The sequence below is a fragment of the Equus caballus genome, chromosome 22 (genome assembly GCF_041296265.1).
Source record: "Equus caballus isolate H_3958 breed thoroughbred chromosome 22, TB-T2T, whole genome shotgun sequence".
Lineage (NCBI taxonomy): Eukaryota > Metazoa > Chordata > Mammalia > Perissodactyla > Equidae > Equus > Equus caballus.
Window position 1 is genome coordinate 11,238,123 of NC_091705.1, and position 16,807 is coordinate 11,254,929.

Sequence of the window (16,807 nt, forward strand, 5' to 3'; positions counted from 1 at the left end):
ATCTTCAGCTGAATGTGCCCAATACCAACTGCCTCTCTTTCCAGTCTTCTGCAGTTTGTTGTGCTCACAGGGATTCCACCATTGTCTGCCTGGCAGTGACTCCATCTGGGCCTTCCCTGTGGCTCATGGAACCCTGATGATAGCAGTGCCAATACTCAAGTAGTTGAACATTTAGCTGAAGAGGCAGAACTCATGGACAGAAAACAACATATAAAGTCTAAAGGAGATGGAACTAACAAAAGTTCAAGCTGGCCTGGGGCAAGAAAGCAAGATGAGCTTGAGCTGAATTTAAAGGATGACTGAGCTTAGAGTGGAAGGGAGTCAGAAGAGTTTGGGGGGGCAGGCAGCTCCACAGGGACAGATTCAAGCATAGTGCTGAGCATGTGTTGGGGACAGTGGATGGAATCACCTTCCTGGTTCCAATATGCTGGCTGGGGTGTACAATGATTATGGTAGATGGGGGACACGGAGGGAAAAAGCAGTAGCTCATAAAAGGCGTTGACCTCCAAAAGCAGCAGCATAATAAAATTGTTAATTGTACTAGCTTTGTCACATACGAGACTGAAGTCACATATTGGCTCTGCCATTTATGTGACCTTGGAGAAGTCACCACCCCTCTAAGCTTGTTTCTTCACCTGAAAAATGAGGACAACAGTACCAGCATCTACCTCTTAGGGAGCTGTGAGGATGAAATGAAAATTGAGAATGCAATCAAAGGCTTAGCACACTGTAGGGCAAGAACGAAAATACACACCGAGCTTTAAAAGGAGGACTTTACCAACCCATGACATCCTAGTATGGGTGAAATGAAGCAGCCTTTGTTGAGTTCAGCTGGCTTCTCAAGAAATGATACAGACAATCTGACCTAGAGATTGTAAACATCTATTTCGTAACTATCCCTTCACTTGGTCCTCTAGAGTGCTGCCACTTGAAGCCTGAGCATTTCCTATTCTGGTATGATTTGTACTCAGGACCTTGTCACCTGGACTCAGGACCTTGTCACCTGGGAACTTTCTGCAAGGTTCAGGAACACTTCCCAAATGCTGATTGCTTGACAACTATGAGAAAATGTCTTCTCCCATGGGAAATGTAGAAGGCAGTCCCTGCTGAATACGTAAGGGTCTGGGGCTTTCCTTTGTGGCCCAGAAACTTACAGCAATAATGCATTCTGGACCACTTTTAAGACCAGGGGACCCAAGGCAAGTCACCCTGTGCTTGCCTTCTCAAAACTGATGCTCAGATGAAACCCAAGTTAACTCTGCAAAGAAAAGAAGTCTTCAAATGTCAACATGGAGTCTGAGAAACTGTAAAGATGGGAGGGCAAGCCTGTCTACTTTTGTCTTGGGACCCAAATCCTAGGATCGGGCTGAATGCTCCTAAGATCCTCCTGCCCAACAGCTCACAGCCGTTTTCCCACCATAACACAGTGGAGGGATGTCCCACGCTCCCCTCAATAACACGGGCTCCCTATGGCCATGATTCTCAACCAACAGAAGGAAGGTGGACATGTTTGAAAAAGCCCCTCAGGAACTCAGAAGGCAGGCCTGTGGGCTTTGAGGCTCACTAAGTACTAAACCTGTAATTTTACAGATGAAAATCCTGAGGTCAGAGAGATGGAGTTTGCCTGAGTGTTAGGATCCACCAGAGCCAGGACTGATCCCCAACCACCCGACTACCAGTCCCTGCCCCTCCCTCTACTTCCAGTTTCTTTAGCAAGGGCTAGTAAGTCCTCTTTTGGAATTCTCCTCCCCCAATTTCCCAATCCCAGTCTAAACACAGACTCCTAACGTTTAGATCTGGAATTGCTCCTGATTATTCCTGACAGAGCTAGCAACGGGCATCCTGAGCACATGCATGAGGTTCTTGTACAAGGAGTTCAGGGACTGGCTGGACTCCATTTGCTACTTTGAAAGTGTAGGCAGTTGACCTTTGACTGGTTTCAGCAATGGCTAGCAAGACAGGATCAACTCTGGCTTTTAAAAAGCTCTTAACTATTTCCATAGCATTGTGCTCATCTGAGAGCTTGGGAACAATGTGCAGTGTCACCAGTCCATCCTGATAAGGAGCAGTGAATAACTCAACAGCTAAGGCAGAGGTAACTGATGGAGGAAACCATATGCAGTTGTTTAGCTCACTGAATTCTCAAGATCAATCTTCTCAAATTATCTGGCTTCATTTTGGACTAACTCCAGTCAGGCTTCCAGATAATTGATCCTAAGATGCCTAGGAAATGCAATTAAAGGTCTACTAAATGTACCTTGAAAGGTTAGTTCTATTTCAAGATACCACGAAATCAAACCTCAAGGTAAGAGTATTTCAGGCTGTTTTCCCTGAGAACAAATGTAATAATGGTAGTTTATGTTGACTTTACTTAATTTCAAATAAATAGGGTATGTCCTAGACTTAAAGCAACAACTCAGCATACCCTAGACACCCAACTTTTCCCAAAGAGAGCATAGTAGTTATCTATTGTTGTGTTAACAAATTACTCCAAACATAGTGGCTTATACAACGAACATTTATTATCTCACAGTTTCTGTGGGTCAGAAGTTTGGAAGTGGCTTAGCTATGTGGTTCTGGCTCAGGGTCTCTCACGAGGTTGCTGTCAAGGTGTCAGCTGGAACTGCAGTCATCTGAAAGTTAGACTGGGGTTGGAGTATCTGCTTCAAGGATGGCTCCCTCACACAGGTGCTGCCAGTTCCTCCCTCATGATATGGCAGCTACCTTTCCCAGAGCAAGTGATCCCAGACAGAGCAAAGGGGAAGCAATGCCTTTTTCTTACCTTCTCTCGGAGTGACACACTATGACTTCTATATTCTATTTGTTGGAAGGGAATCACTAAAATTCAGCCTGTACTCAAAGGGAAGGGAATAAAGCTCCACCTCTTAGAAAGAAGTATATCAAGGAATTTGTGGATAGATTTTAAAACTACCACAGATACCAAAGCATTATTTCCTTATTTGCTAACAACAACTTACCAGTGTCCACTCTACCTTCCATTATTTTCTAATTAATTTTTTTAAACCAGCAAGATAAATATCTTGTCAAATATCCAGGCAGAGAATTAAAGTAAACCAATTTCTGGAAGGGCAGGTCCACTAATGATAAGTTTCCTGAGGATGAGCTTCATGTTATTAAAGACAAAAAGAATAATAAAACACCCTCCAACCCCAACTCCCCCAAAAAGCTCAAAACATTTCTTAGGCAAGAGAGGCTAAATAACAACTTATAAAGGAATAAAATAATAATCAATGCACCAAGTATCTTTCTTTTCCCCAAATATCTATTAATATCAATTTCTTTCCTACACAGAAGTCGATCCATGGTAAAATACTTTTATTCCATCCTAACTTAAGGGATATATGCTGAGTATAAAAACTGTACATGTCCTCAGTACAGGCCATATTGTAATTGTTTCCACCTAGTGGATAAAAATGGTACTAAAAGGGACTGAAAAACAAAATTTGCTTCATAGATACTTCATGAGTTACACACTTCCAGATGTGCAACTTTGCACAATACCACATACTTGATGTCTATGGGTAGCTTCCCCCTCAACAAATCCTACAGAAATTCCTTTTATAAAGCAAACAATCTTTGTTTTACAAATATAAATGTTCATATACACTGCCATCCCTGGAATTCTCCAGGCCAACAACCTGGAATACTGCTAAGAACCAAAAAATAATCCAAAAAGTCTCCCAGCAGCCAACAGATGTCTCAGTGTCTACACACTGAAGCTCCGTTAGACTGACAATGAAAAGAGCAGAGAAGAATTGGAAGCCTGGCACATGGACCTCAATGAGGATTTAAGGGAACCAGTAAAGCCCATGCATTTTACTCCAAAGGAGAGTCCTTCTCCTGAACCTCATTCTTCTTTCCTACTTTACACACTAGTCCTAGAAAGCTTTGTCTGAATCCTAATCTTACAGCAGATCTGAAGGGGCAAGAAGAACTAACTCAAGGAAGTTCAATTTTGACAAGCTGTTGAGATTGACAACTGACAGCAAATAAGAAAGTGTTGGAAAACAGACACAAAACAAACCACATCATTCTTAGAGCCAGTCAGTGTACAATCAATGCAGTACAACCTGAGTTTATGACAATAACTGTGGTTATAAAGAAATGGTTATGTTCCATACACTGTTTAAGAATGTTAACACATTTTGAAAAATATTTTTTGATAAGACATTTTTTAAAGCTTTGTTGCTTAAAAGAATGAGTTCTTAATCATTTGGAAAACATGGTTATTCAGAAAAATGAATTTCCTGAGGGTTCCAAACAATTAAAGCTGGATAGATATTTCAAGCAGAAATTAACTAAAAAAATAATTTTACTACTGCCACTCACATTAAAATAAATAATTTTACTATTGTCAGTCACGTTAAATATTAAGTATCCTCAATTAGTTGTGTTAATTTTTCTCTTCTTTATTTTTTTAAACCAATGGAGCTTATTTTTGAAATAGCCCAGGGTAGAGTCCTCCCCAGCCCCACCCAAACATCCACATATTCACTGTTGGCATGAAATAAGCAAAGGTAACATCCTTGTTAAGAAACTTCAAAATCTGCAGAAAGTTAAAAAGTGAAAAGTACAAGTCTCCCTCTTAGTTTCTGCTCACCTCCTGCACCCGACAGACATTCAAACATGATGACAGATGCAGCAACGCCCAGTTCCTCAGTCCATTTTTTGAGCAATAACCACTTAAAAATTTTGTATGCATTCTTCAAAAACAAATGTTAATGCATATAAACACGTCCTTTAGGAAACACAGACACCATGGAATTTATCCATTCCTCAGTCATCACTTTGCACTTTAATACATAGGTGTTTTTTTTTTGTTCTCTTCTCCCTTCAATTTCTGAAAATTAAGCTTAAAAAAACTTCCCCAAATTCTATATCCTAAGTATTCTTTTCCTTTGTGTTAAGAACAAAGACAAAATAAAAAAAAAAGCTATGAAGAATATCCTAATTTCTAATATCGATGAATTTCCTAACTGAAGACAGCAATAATTTCTTTTTCTCCTATAAAACTGTTTTTTAACTGTAACTTAGTCTTTCAAAGGGTATGTTTTTCACATAATTTAAGTTAATTCAAAATGTAACTGACTATCTACTATGTGCAAAGCACTATGCAATGTACCAGGCAGACACAGCCCCTACCTGGGAAGAGCTTGGTGCTCATAGGGTAGAGGTAGGGAGGGTTAGCGGGAGAGAAAGAAGCAAATATGATAGCAACTTACCGAAGGCTGAAGAGGAGGCCGGGGCCGTGCCTGGTTAAATGGAAAGGGCAGCAAACAGCTGGCCACTGACTGGTGAAAACAGACCTGGCACTCACTCTTGTGTGCTTCCCAGCTTCCTCCCTGCTTCCTCACCACCACCTTCTTCCCACCTGTTCTGAGCTTGACTACTTCCAAATAATTTTGATCACTACTAGATGACAATGGGACAGTGGACTTTGACTAGAGTAACAGTGCCAAAGGCCTGAAATGACAAAGGAAAGCCAAACAGCAAACAGCACTTTTCCTCACTGTGTAGATACCTTTACACGTGATTTTACCTTTGTAATTCCTTAAAATGTTTTCTTCCTACCTAAGGTAGAGAGGGGGTGTAAAACCACAGGGGTGCTGCCCAGATCACGGAGGTAAAAAAGAAATAATAATTAGAATTCAGATGCTTTAAAAAAAAAAGGTGAGGAAAGATTCAATAAAGAGCCACTCTTGTAAAGTACAAAACGACATAATAGCTCCGGGGAGGCACATCATCCTCTGTCTCTTCATGACAAAGACAGTGTGACAAATAATTTTGGCTGTAGTACCTTAAAGTAGTCATTATAAAAAGGCTATGTTTTTATTCTAAATGAGCCAGAACTCTAAAGAACCTACCAACTTGTCCTTCCCCTCATCTCCATGGCTATGGTCCTCTCACAGAAATAACAAAAGATAAGAAAAGGAAAAAGGGACAAAATGTCAGCATGAGTAATGTTTTTCCATCCACTCAGGCATTTATATATATGAACATATTTGTGGATTTTTCAAAGAAATATCTTCTTGCTTTTTGGGCTGAATCTGCAAATAAGGCACTCAAATCACTACATAACAGTATCCATAAGAAAACAGAAACCACGTGACACTGAAATGGTTACTAAATATAGATGTAGTGTTAGGTATTCTAATTATTAGAAAAGTCTGCTAGGAAATGGCTTATGTAAGCTTCTTGCTTCAAAATATAATAATTTTAGATATGAAAGTTACTCATCTCTGATGAAAATTCTGGACTACATTACCATTGAATAAAATATTTATTGTGATTTTTTCTCTTGGGACATAAGACTGTTTATTTTCCCTAGCTCTCCAAATGATACAGTTGCCGAACCTCTTTCAGCTGGTCTTGCCTGAAAATGATAAAGATTAAAGATATTAGAAATAAGTAAATATACAGCTCTAATTAAACCCCTTAATGCTGTCTTATGTTAACAACAAATTCCCCACCCTAAGTAAATAAACAATAAAAAGTAAATAGAAACATGAACCCACTAAGAAAAGTGATTTGTCTTAATAATGTTACCTGTGAATCATGGTATTTCCATCCTATCATGTAATAGATCTGGTATGTGGCAGGTACCGAACCATCCTCATTTCTGTACATTTCTATAAAGACAAATAAGGGTTAAAGTCTGAAAAAAAGGCAAGTAGAAAAAAAAATCTGCTCAATAAAAGTCATCTCCTCCAAAGAGAACTGGGTATTAGGATACTTGTAGGATCCTGAGAACGTCTCACATGACAAATCCTCACCCCTGAGAAGAGGACAGTCAGGAAATAGTAAGGGCTGTTTGGAAAAAGGATACGGAGCTACAGGATCTGTGTTTTGAAAGGAAGGACAAGAAATCTGATGGCGCCTTAACAAAAAAGGAAAAAGCACTGGCAATTTGAAGGGATAAACATCATGGGACACAAGTTCCTCAGGAGGCTGACGTGGAGAGCAGGGGCAGCCCCCTTACCTCCGTACACCGCTGCGGCCGCCAGCATCGTGTTTCGGTGCAGCAGGGCTTTCCTATTCCAAGCACAGTTGCTCTCCCCCATACCTAAAAACACACCACAGGCAGTTTCTGATAACTCAGCAAATACCCTGAGCAGCTCAATATCACAGATTTAACTCATCTCATCCAACAGTATACCCACCTCTATTCTCTAATAGTCACATAAAATAACCTAAATAGTCTCATTTCCCTCTCAGATTGTAGCTAGGCTTCTTAGTGACTCTAAGGCAAATTACTTGAAGCTTCTGGATATTAAGACAAGTGAAGAAGTCAAACTTCAGGCGGCAAGCCCCACAAACACACTTTACTTGCCAGCAGTGGTCTAAATTAGGAAGCCAGCTGAGCAAAAGCAAGGCGACTGGCCCTCCAGGGGAGTCATCAAAAACTGGCAAGTGCCTTTCCAAGGATGTCACATTTTATGTCCCTTTCAGCTGCCCTTCGAAGGAAGACAGGACACTGCTACAATGCCTCACTCCTTCTAAGCCATAAATGTAAGCAAGATCATGAAACTTGAAAGAGGGCTTTGAGACTCCTTAGAAAGTACCAAAACTACGATGTGTTTCAGATTTTACAATATTTTACCAATCTCAGATTAAGAAAGACTATGTGCATTCTTTTCAGGGGCACTTTTTTTGTTGTTGTTGAGGAAGATTCGCCCTGAGCTAACATCTGTAGCCAAACTTCCTCTTTTTTTGGCTGAGGAAGATTCACCCTGAGCTAACAACTGTTGTGAATCTTTCTCTATTTTCTATGTGAGCCACTGTCACAGCATGGCCATTGACAGACAAATGGTGTGGGTCCACGCCCAGGAACCAAACCCACGCGGCCAAAGCAGAGCACACCTCTGTGCTTAACCACTAGGCCACCGGGGCCAACCCAGGGGCACTTCTCTTAATGTTTTAAAATTTATCTTTAGATTTCTTTCCCTCCAGCTGGTAGCTACAAGCTAGGTTAACATTATTCTATTGTTCATTAAAAATTAGTGTTGTATATTTGATTTTTCTTTATGCATATACTTAAAATTACTTTGAATGGCCTTATTTTAAACTAGTCTGCAAAATTAAAAGTTTCAAAAGTAAAATCTTTTATATTTATTCTCAATATACATGATCAAAAATCAGTTTCTTAGTTTTGGTTTTCTACTTTGACAAAAGAAACAAACTTTAGAAGCTTAAAAATAATCTCCCAAGTTTTTAACGACCTTATTAAAAACAATCAACAAATTAGCTGTAATAAGTAACCCTTTTTCTTCTTTCCAATCCCAAAAGGTTCCTATTCTTCCCTAAAATAATAGTTCTCTGATACTAAAAGCCATGTCCCGCAACCTGTGAGTATAAGAGCCCCAATTCATGATGAACAATAGACATACAAACTAGTAGATTAATCATCATGAAGAAGAAGGATGTTCTTATTCTTGTTATCACGAGCAGACAGATACTCTTAGACCAATCGCTCTGGGTCTGTAAGGTGGTCAGACTAGATGATCTCTAAAGGCTTCTAATGCTAACATTTTAGACTCATTACATAATCTAATTTAAAAACATTCTCCTACATAGTGAGTATCAACTATATGAAGAGATCAGAGGTAAACTGGAACTCATATTGGAAGAGTCTATTCTTGATGATGGCTGTGGTGCTTTCATTTCTGCTTAACTGCCCTTGCTATGACAGACTTACACATTAATAGAGGCAACACCAATGGAAAACAGATTTTTTTTTTTTTTGCTCAGGAAGATTAGTCCTGAGCTAGCATCTGTGCCAATCTTCCTCCACTTTACAGGTGGGTCGCCACCACAGCATGGCTGACAAGTGGTGTAGGTCTATGTGCAGGATCTGAACCAGCAAACCCAGGCCACTGAAGTGGAGTATGCCAAACTTAATCATTATGCCATGGGGCCAGCCCCATAATTTTTTTAATGTAAATATTTACTGCACTAGAAATTTTAAAATGCCTTCTAAATAACTGGCATTAGGATATACTAATTAAGATTATTCGGCATAATACTCTTTCTGAGACAGAAATTCAAGAGCACTACTGTACAGCATAGTTAGAAATTCTGCTGCTAGGGAGAGCAAGAGAAGTACAAAGCACATCAAACTTCCCTTCTCTCACAAGAGAAGTGCACAGCCATATCAAATTTCCCTTCTCCTTGTGGAAGGAGCAGTGTAATGTGGTGCAAAGAGTCTAGACTTTGGGATCACAATCCCAGTTCTGATTCTTAGGTAACCTGGGGCAAAGTCATTTAACCTCTATTAAACTCAGTTTTATCATCTTCAAAATGGAATGATAATACTTCATGATGCATCATGGTAGACCTTTACTGAAGACCACATGGGAAACACATTGGGGGACTTCTGACCAGCTCTGGGCTTTGGGATAACAGAAAAATCTGGGAAGCAGGTAATTAAGACTCTCACAGTGTTTTTAAGGGTAAGTTCAACTGCTTATAAAAAAGTCTAATTTATTACGGTTTACTAGGAACAATACTGAGTATTGTCTAAAAAAATAACTGAACTTACCTTAAAACTACTGTGAAAGCCTCCAAAACTTTTCATGCATTCATCAGCTGATATGCAACTTGTTTTGTAAAATTAGGTCAACGTTCTGGACTGTTTTCTGTGAATTAATAATAATGGCAGCTTAAATGAGAAACACCACAACCATCAAGAAAAAAGTGTAACATAATGTGAGCTACCAAAACCAATTTGAAGGTAGTATCTTCCAGTCTGCAAAGCACCACACCTGAAAATGTCCCAAGCTCCTCTGCTCCTCCCATCATCCCCGATCACTCTTCTTCCCATCTCAGTTGCCGCTGACCTTTTCACAGTAGAATGGTTGAGATTTCAGGATCTGAGTCAGGCTGCTACGCTAGCCTTAAATCCTGGCTCTACCACTTTCTAAATACGTCATCCTGGGCAAGTTACTTCTTTCTGTGCCTCAATTTCCTGATGTGTAGCAAGAAGTTAACCATGATAGTTCTAGTCTTACCTTCCTCATAAGATATGCCTCATAAACAACACTGGAGGGTGAACTCTCTAACACACTAACCCGACTGTCTCTTCTCTGTGCAAAATTCTTCCAAGACACTACAAGGCTCACCTGATAGAATCTAGAAGCCTCTGATGGACTATCCCGCATCACTTTCCATCAGCTCCCCAATCTACATGTTCAACCAATAGTGACTTACTGTACACTTCCTAACTAGGAAAGTAAAGGAAATATGTATCCTCTTACATCTCTATCATTTTACACAACCCATTTCCTTGGCTTGGAATGCAATGTCTTCTCCACCCCGCCCCTCCCCCCCCCAACCTGCACCCACCTGTTCATTCTCCTGGCAAACTCATTTTAGCTTAGATGCTGCCTCTTCCACAAAAGCACCCCTCACTCCCTAAGCAGATTTAGGGACTTTTTCTCTTGCGTTTCTCCCTGTGCTTATAAAACAATGATCTCATTTTACAGTTAAATGCGTATGTCTGTCTATCCTAAGTCTCTCTTTCTCTCTACTAGAGCATAAGCTCCCTGAGATCAGGAACTATGTATTTCCATCACTGGCTCAGTGGTAGATGCTCAGTAAATGGCAAGTGAATGAATACAAAATCAACCAGTTAATGTTTATATCTACCTAGTTAAATATCACTTTTACAAATTATCTTTAGATAATTCCTCTTAATCCTCCTAAGGATAAAGAAGTATCAAAGACTAAAACACACGATTTATGTAAAAGGTGTTACAGTAAAAATAAGACAAGCACTGGCAAAGCCTCTTAAAGGTAAATATTAGGCAACTGTTCTTCAAAATAATGACCTATTTAAAACCCTTAAGGGAAGAGGGGGTCATCAACTGGGAAGGGGCAGGAGGCAACCTTCGGAGGGCTGGAAATATTATATACATTGGTTTGGCTAGTGGTTAAAAATACAAGCAGCTATACACTTCAGATTAGTGCATTTTACTAGAGATCTATGCTATCTTCACTGAATGCAGTATAAGACTCTGGATTCAAGTTATAACTCCAGATTTAGTGAAACCATGGACAAGATACATAACTTCTCAATGTTTCAATTTGCTCATCTATAAAATTAGGATATTAGAAAACCTCACAGAATCGCACCTAGAACAGGGTAAAAACTATATTTTTAAATCAGTGGGCAGTAACCTTTTCCAATTGATAGGTCTAATTTCTAGCCTCTTTCTTTTTTCTTTCTTGAAATGAATCATGAGTGCAGGATTTATTTTACAGCAGAACAAAAGCAAATGGTGTATTTGGAAAATATTTTTATCACTAGAGTCTGAATGATAAATCACCAGCCCACCACCATCTCTCAAGTCTTCAGGTGAAGGGGCTCTGTGATTATATCAGGGGGAACCAAGTGCTCGGGGCAGCACTGGGGAGGCAGTATGTGATTTATTATTGGTCCCCTGTCATCTTGGGCATGCATGCTAAGGCTGCCAATCCCTGTATTAAACTATAATGAATGAAAAGTAACTACAATAGTTAAGTTTTCAGCTACACTTCTTTCCTCTTGCAAAGTTGACAGAAGCACCGTACTCAGAGGAGGCTAGATAATGGGTAAAATGGATCTGTTACAAATGAGTAGCTACAAAAAAACAGCAGAGTCAGTTAACAGAGTGCTAGAGCAGGAGTCAAGAAGGCAAGAGTTTGGCACCTAATTCTTCCACTAACAGACAAGTATTCTCTTTGGGCCTAATTTTTCTTTCTTGCAATACAGGGATAAAGTAGTTACCAGAGGGCTATTGAGAGAAGCAAGTCCAACAATGCTCATGAAAAACTATAAATCATCTTATTAACTTTTCGGGATCCAAATTAAGGCTCCCCTACGTAAGTGTAGTTCCAGTTTCATAGAAGACACCTTTAATCCATTCAGCTTCCCCCATTCATCAAAACTGTCTGTGCCATTTGTGTAATACAAAAATAACCTCATAAACTCTCCTGAGGTAAACTGAGCCTCTCCTTTGAGAAAAATCCCTTCTCCAGTAGTTCTCTCAGTAGAAGTTTACTTTCGCATAGCTCACCTCTTTAGCGATAGGAAGTGGGGTGTGTGTTCCTCTTGCTCCTCAAAGCCTCTTCAGGCCATTACTTCTCCACCCTATTAAAAACCCTTGCCCAGCTGAGATCCATACCATTTGGCCATAACCCTCTCTCATTCCTGCTTGCTGTGACATCAGGTTCCTAGTCCCCCTTCTTTCATCAAAAGGTTTGGCACCTGGCTCAGTTTCCCTCTGTGCACCAAGTCCTGCCACCATTCTGGTGACTTCAGTGTTAATAACCATCAAGTACCACAGCCTCTAAGATTTTTTAGTCTCTTCCTCACTAATGGACTTCTCCATCACTCCACCTCTGCCATCACACATGTCACATGTCCGAGACTGAGTTATCACTTGTAACTGCTTCACTTTCAAAATCCTCAATTCTAATGTCCCATTTTCTGACCATATTCTCCTGTCCTTCAAGCGTGTTCAGGTACTTTAATCATGATCATTCTCTGACCACCCTGGGATCGCTTGTGCACATCTCCTCTGCTTTCTCCCAATCCATTAGCGCATTCTTTTTTTTTTTTCCCCTACTTCCTCTTTCTTCCAGCTCAGATTCTTTGGGCTATTATTTCAACTACACTCTTGGAATTATCTTTTGTCTTTGTCTTTTTGTCACTTTCAACGAGCAAAGCCCCAATTCAAACTAACCCAACTATCTGTTTTGTGCCTTGTCCTAAGCTACCAACTATTGTTGGATAAAGTCACAGATGCGTTTGACCAACTTCAGATGCACCCTTCAAATTTTATAACTTTCCCTGATCAATTCAGCTTCCTATTCTCTACAATGACTATTTCAAATCCGCTCCACTCCATTCATAAACCTCTGATCTTTTCATTCTCAGTATATGACCCTATTTTCTGTTTGACAAAGAAAACAGATCCATTAGATGGGAACTTCCTGCTATCAGACATAAACACCTACGTCCAGTGGCACTAACCCTCCCTCGTTCCTTCTGTAAGTCTCCCCTCCCTTTATCCAAGGTCAATCCCTCCCCCAGGTCTTCGTATCTCAGCCCCTTCCACCTTCTCAGCTATTTGACATCTCTTCTCTCCCTTCTAGAGTCACTTCCATGGAAGCACTTAGATTCTTCCAATCAGCAGTTAAATAAATTCACATCTTAAGAGAAGACAAAATAAAAACCTCACCCCCTCTGACACCTGGAACCTTTCCATCTCACATCTCTTCACAGTCAAACTTCTTGAGAGAATAGTAGCTATTTTCTGTCTCCAGCCCCTCACCTTCTACTTAGTCCTCATCCTACTCCCATTACATCTACTCCCATAACTCCAACAAGAGCTCCCACCACTGTCACCAATGACCTTGTTCCTAAATCTAGTGGATTTTCTTTTCAGTATGTATCTTGCTTCTCAGCAGCATTTGATGCATCTTTGTTTTGAACTCTTTCCCTTGGTTTAGGCAATTCTAGACTTTTTTGCTGTTTCTCCTTAATACCTTGCTGTCTATACCTTCTCAGTCTCTTTGCAGGTTCCTCCTTCTTTTATGCAGTCACTATACATTAGGTTCCTAAAGGATCAATACCAGGCCACTTTCTCTTCTCCCTCCATGCTCTTGCTCTAGGCAATTGCTTCAAATACTACCTATTCACAAATGAGTCACAATTTTTAACCAGGCCAGTTGCCTCCTCTAAGCTATAGACCCACATACCCAACTGCCTATTTGACAACTCCTCTCAGATATTTCAAAAGCGCTTTAAACCCAACATACCCAAATATGAGCTGTCCCTGCCCATACTTGGTCTTCTTCAACTGTTTCCTGATCAATGAAGGGCACCCGGTATCTGGTTATGTGGGCACAGCAGTTATGTTTGAAATGTCTTTCCCCTACATTGGCCCACATATAATCTACCAGCAACTGTCAAATTTACCTTCTAAATATCCGTAGAATGCATTCACTTCTCCTTCTCCATTGCCACCACCTTAGTCCAAATTACTATCATTTCTCACAGAGCTTTACAGCAATAAGTCTCCCTACGAGTTTACCTGTCAATCCATTCTTTTCAAAATACAAATCTGACATCTGAACCCCCTCCTACCCTCTTCTCATTAAACTGCCTCAAAGGTTGTTTTAAGATAAAGACACATAATTTTAACAAGGACTATGTGACCCTACTGCATGATCTCTGGTCCCCATCTACCTACTAGTTTAATCACTTAACTCTTCTTTTTTACTCCCTGTAGTCTAGCCAAAATGCCCTTCTTTCAGTTTCTGCCATGCTCTTTCTTGCAACAGGGCCTTTGCACATGCTACTCTCCTTGCCTGTGACTCACTTCCCTCCCTTCTTCACCTAGTTACCTCATCTTCATTTTTTCAGAACACAATCATCACTTCCTCAGACAAGACTTCATCGACTCTCTCTGACCAGGACCTATCCCTTTTACAAACCTCACTCCTAAACTAACCCAACTACCTGCTGCTTTCTTGTGCTTGGACTTGAGCTGCCAACTGTTGCTGGAAGAAGTCACTGGTGTGTTCAATCATCTTCAGATGCTCCCTTCAAGAGAGTCCTGCCATCCTTTTATAGGCAGTCACAGCACTATGAACCTCTACATCACGGCACTTACCACAATTCTAATTTAACATTTATCTTTGTGGCAGCTGCCTGATGTCCGCTTTGCCCATTTTATATTAGAAGCTCCATGAAGACAGTCTGCTTTCTCCTTACCCAGAATATCCCTAATGCTTACCCCCAGTGCCTGCCAGAGTCAGCTCTCAAAATATTACTCTTAAATGGAGTCTAAAAATCCTTTAAAGTGTCTTACCTTGTAAATCTTCCATCAATTCAAACATTCCAGGATAGTTAACTTGAATTTCATCAGTGTCCTATTTACAAAGAAAAAGGAATATTCATTTGACAATCATCACAAAAAATCCAGATTTGAAAAGAGGTCGTAGAGATTACCAGACCAACCTTTCACGGTAAAGGGATCTTCCTTACAACATTCTTCACAGATGTCATCTGGCTTGTGCTTGATTTATGAAGATTTCAAATTGCAGAATAAATATTCACTATTCTATGAGAAATCTTCCTAAAATTCCATCAATTGGTTCCAGTTTTCTCCTTGGGAACAACACAGAGGAAGTCTATTCTGTATTCTGCAAACCATTACCCTCTTCTTCAAGTCTTTGAAAAGTCTCCCAAAACACCATAATTTTCTAGGGATGGGGGTTAATTTCTAGACAAAATTTATGGATTCTTACATGTTCTGACTACGTTTCTCTGTACATCGGCAACATCAGTCTCTCTTAAAATGTGGCATCCAGAATCAAGCCAAACAGGGTCATCTCCCAAGATTCATTCTACTTCTAATAATGCGGCAATACTGCATTGGCTTGTTTAGGGGGTGGGCACACTACTGGCATATACACTATTTTTCAAATGACTATTGGTTAATGATGCCCTACCCCTTTTGAAGACTGATACAGGAATTTACTATTAGTACAGTGGCAGAGACCACTGATGCTCCCCAAATATCCAGGTGTTCCTTGACACTTTCCAGCCCGAAACAGACATTACTGATGGCCAAAGAAAAGGGGTGGGGGTAAGCAAGTTGGTAAAGAGCTAATGAGCCTTTTCCAGGCTATCTCTTCTGCAGTGGTGACCTTAGAGTATGCAAAGGCCACATGGCACAACTACAAGATGGAGACAGGCTGCCTAGCCAGCGCGGGGCTGTGATATGATAAAATTCTGTGTTAAGCACTAAGATGTAGGAGTTTGTCTATATTGAAAACTAGCCCTAAATACAGGATACATACTTCTTTTTTTTCAAGTTTGCTATCAAAAAGCTGCGTGTATCTCAAACTTCATCTTCTTTGCACTAACCACTTTTGAAGTGTCTAGATTTACGTTCTGTAACTTTACCTAATGTGTTAACTATTCTTCCCAATTTTAGACTTTAATGTTGCACAGAATCAAGTACAAAACCCAAAAGAACACATCAAAAACACCCATTCTAATTCCTAAAGAAATGCAAAACAAAATGACCAGTTATCTTTATTTTGTTTTTAACCTTAGTGATACAAAACAAAAATATAAGCAGGAACTTTCATACATTGCTGATGGGGCATGTAAATTTATGATACCTTTTGGAGAGTAATTTGACTTTATCATCAAAATTTGAAATGCACAGATTCTTTGACCCAGCAATTCCATTGCTAGAAACTGGCCTGACAGATGTGCCAAGATTATGTGAAAGGAAATTCATTGCAGCATTGCTTGAATGAGTAAAAAAAAACAAAAAAACTGGAAACAATCTAAATGTCCATTTGAGAAATGGTTAAATAAAGTGTATCTATTCAATGAAATACTATACATGTGTTAAAAAAGAATGTGGGAGATAAATATTTGTAGAAGGAGATTTCCAAGATATATTATTGACTTAAAAAATCAAAAGAGTACATAGAGGAAAAACAAGAGTGTATATATTATTGCATATGGAGGTTAGCTATATAACTATATTCTGGTCTACATGGAAAAACTGTTCTGAAAGGATGTGCAAGACAGTTAACAAAGGCCATCTTTGGGGAGGGGACGGCTGTCAGAAATCAGGAGGAGGAGACCGCTTTCACCTTAGACCTGCTCTATTTATCTCATTCTCTCTGTACATTTTCTTATTTCCTTTTTTTAAAAATGTATACATGGATCAGGTTGTGTGTGCACTTTTTATAAGATCATCCTGGGCAGCCCACTTAT

At 39.8% G+C, this 16,807-nt stretch overlaps 1 protein-coding gene across 5 annotated transcripts in view; it reads right to left on the reverse strand.

Moving 5' to 3' along the window:
* Positions 1–6,282: 6,282 nt before the first annotated feature.
* NDUFAF5 (NADH:ubiquinone oxidoreductase complex assembly factor 5) overlaps positions 6,283–16,807 on the reverse strand; it is a 31,927-nt gene continuing 21,402 nt past the window's right edge. For 4 of the 5 annotated variants that reach the window (XM_023626104.2, XM_023626107.2, XM_070247222.1 and 1 more), the window contains 4 exons: positions 14,877–14,937; positions 7,001–7,084; positions 6,568–6,650; positions 6,283–6,394 (listed from right to left, as the gene is read on the reverse strand). In XM_023626104.2, coding sequence (XP_023481872.2) covers positions 6,302–6,394; positions 6,568–6,650; positions 7,001–7,084; positions 14,877–14,937 — 321 coding nt within the window. In that variant the 3' untranslated portion in view covers positions 6,283–6,301. Of the gene's footprint in view, positions 6,395–6,567; positions 6,651–7,000; positions 7,085–9,559; positions 9,657–14,876; positions 14,938–16,807 lie in introns of all 5 variants that reach the window. The other variant, XR_011430798.1, reaches the window with a different exon arrangement.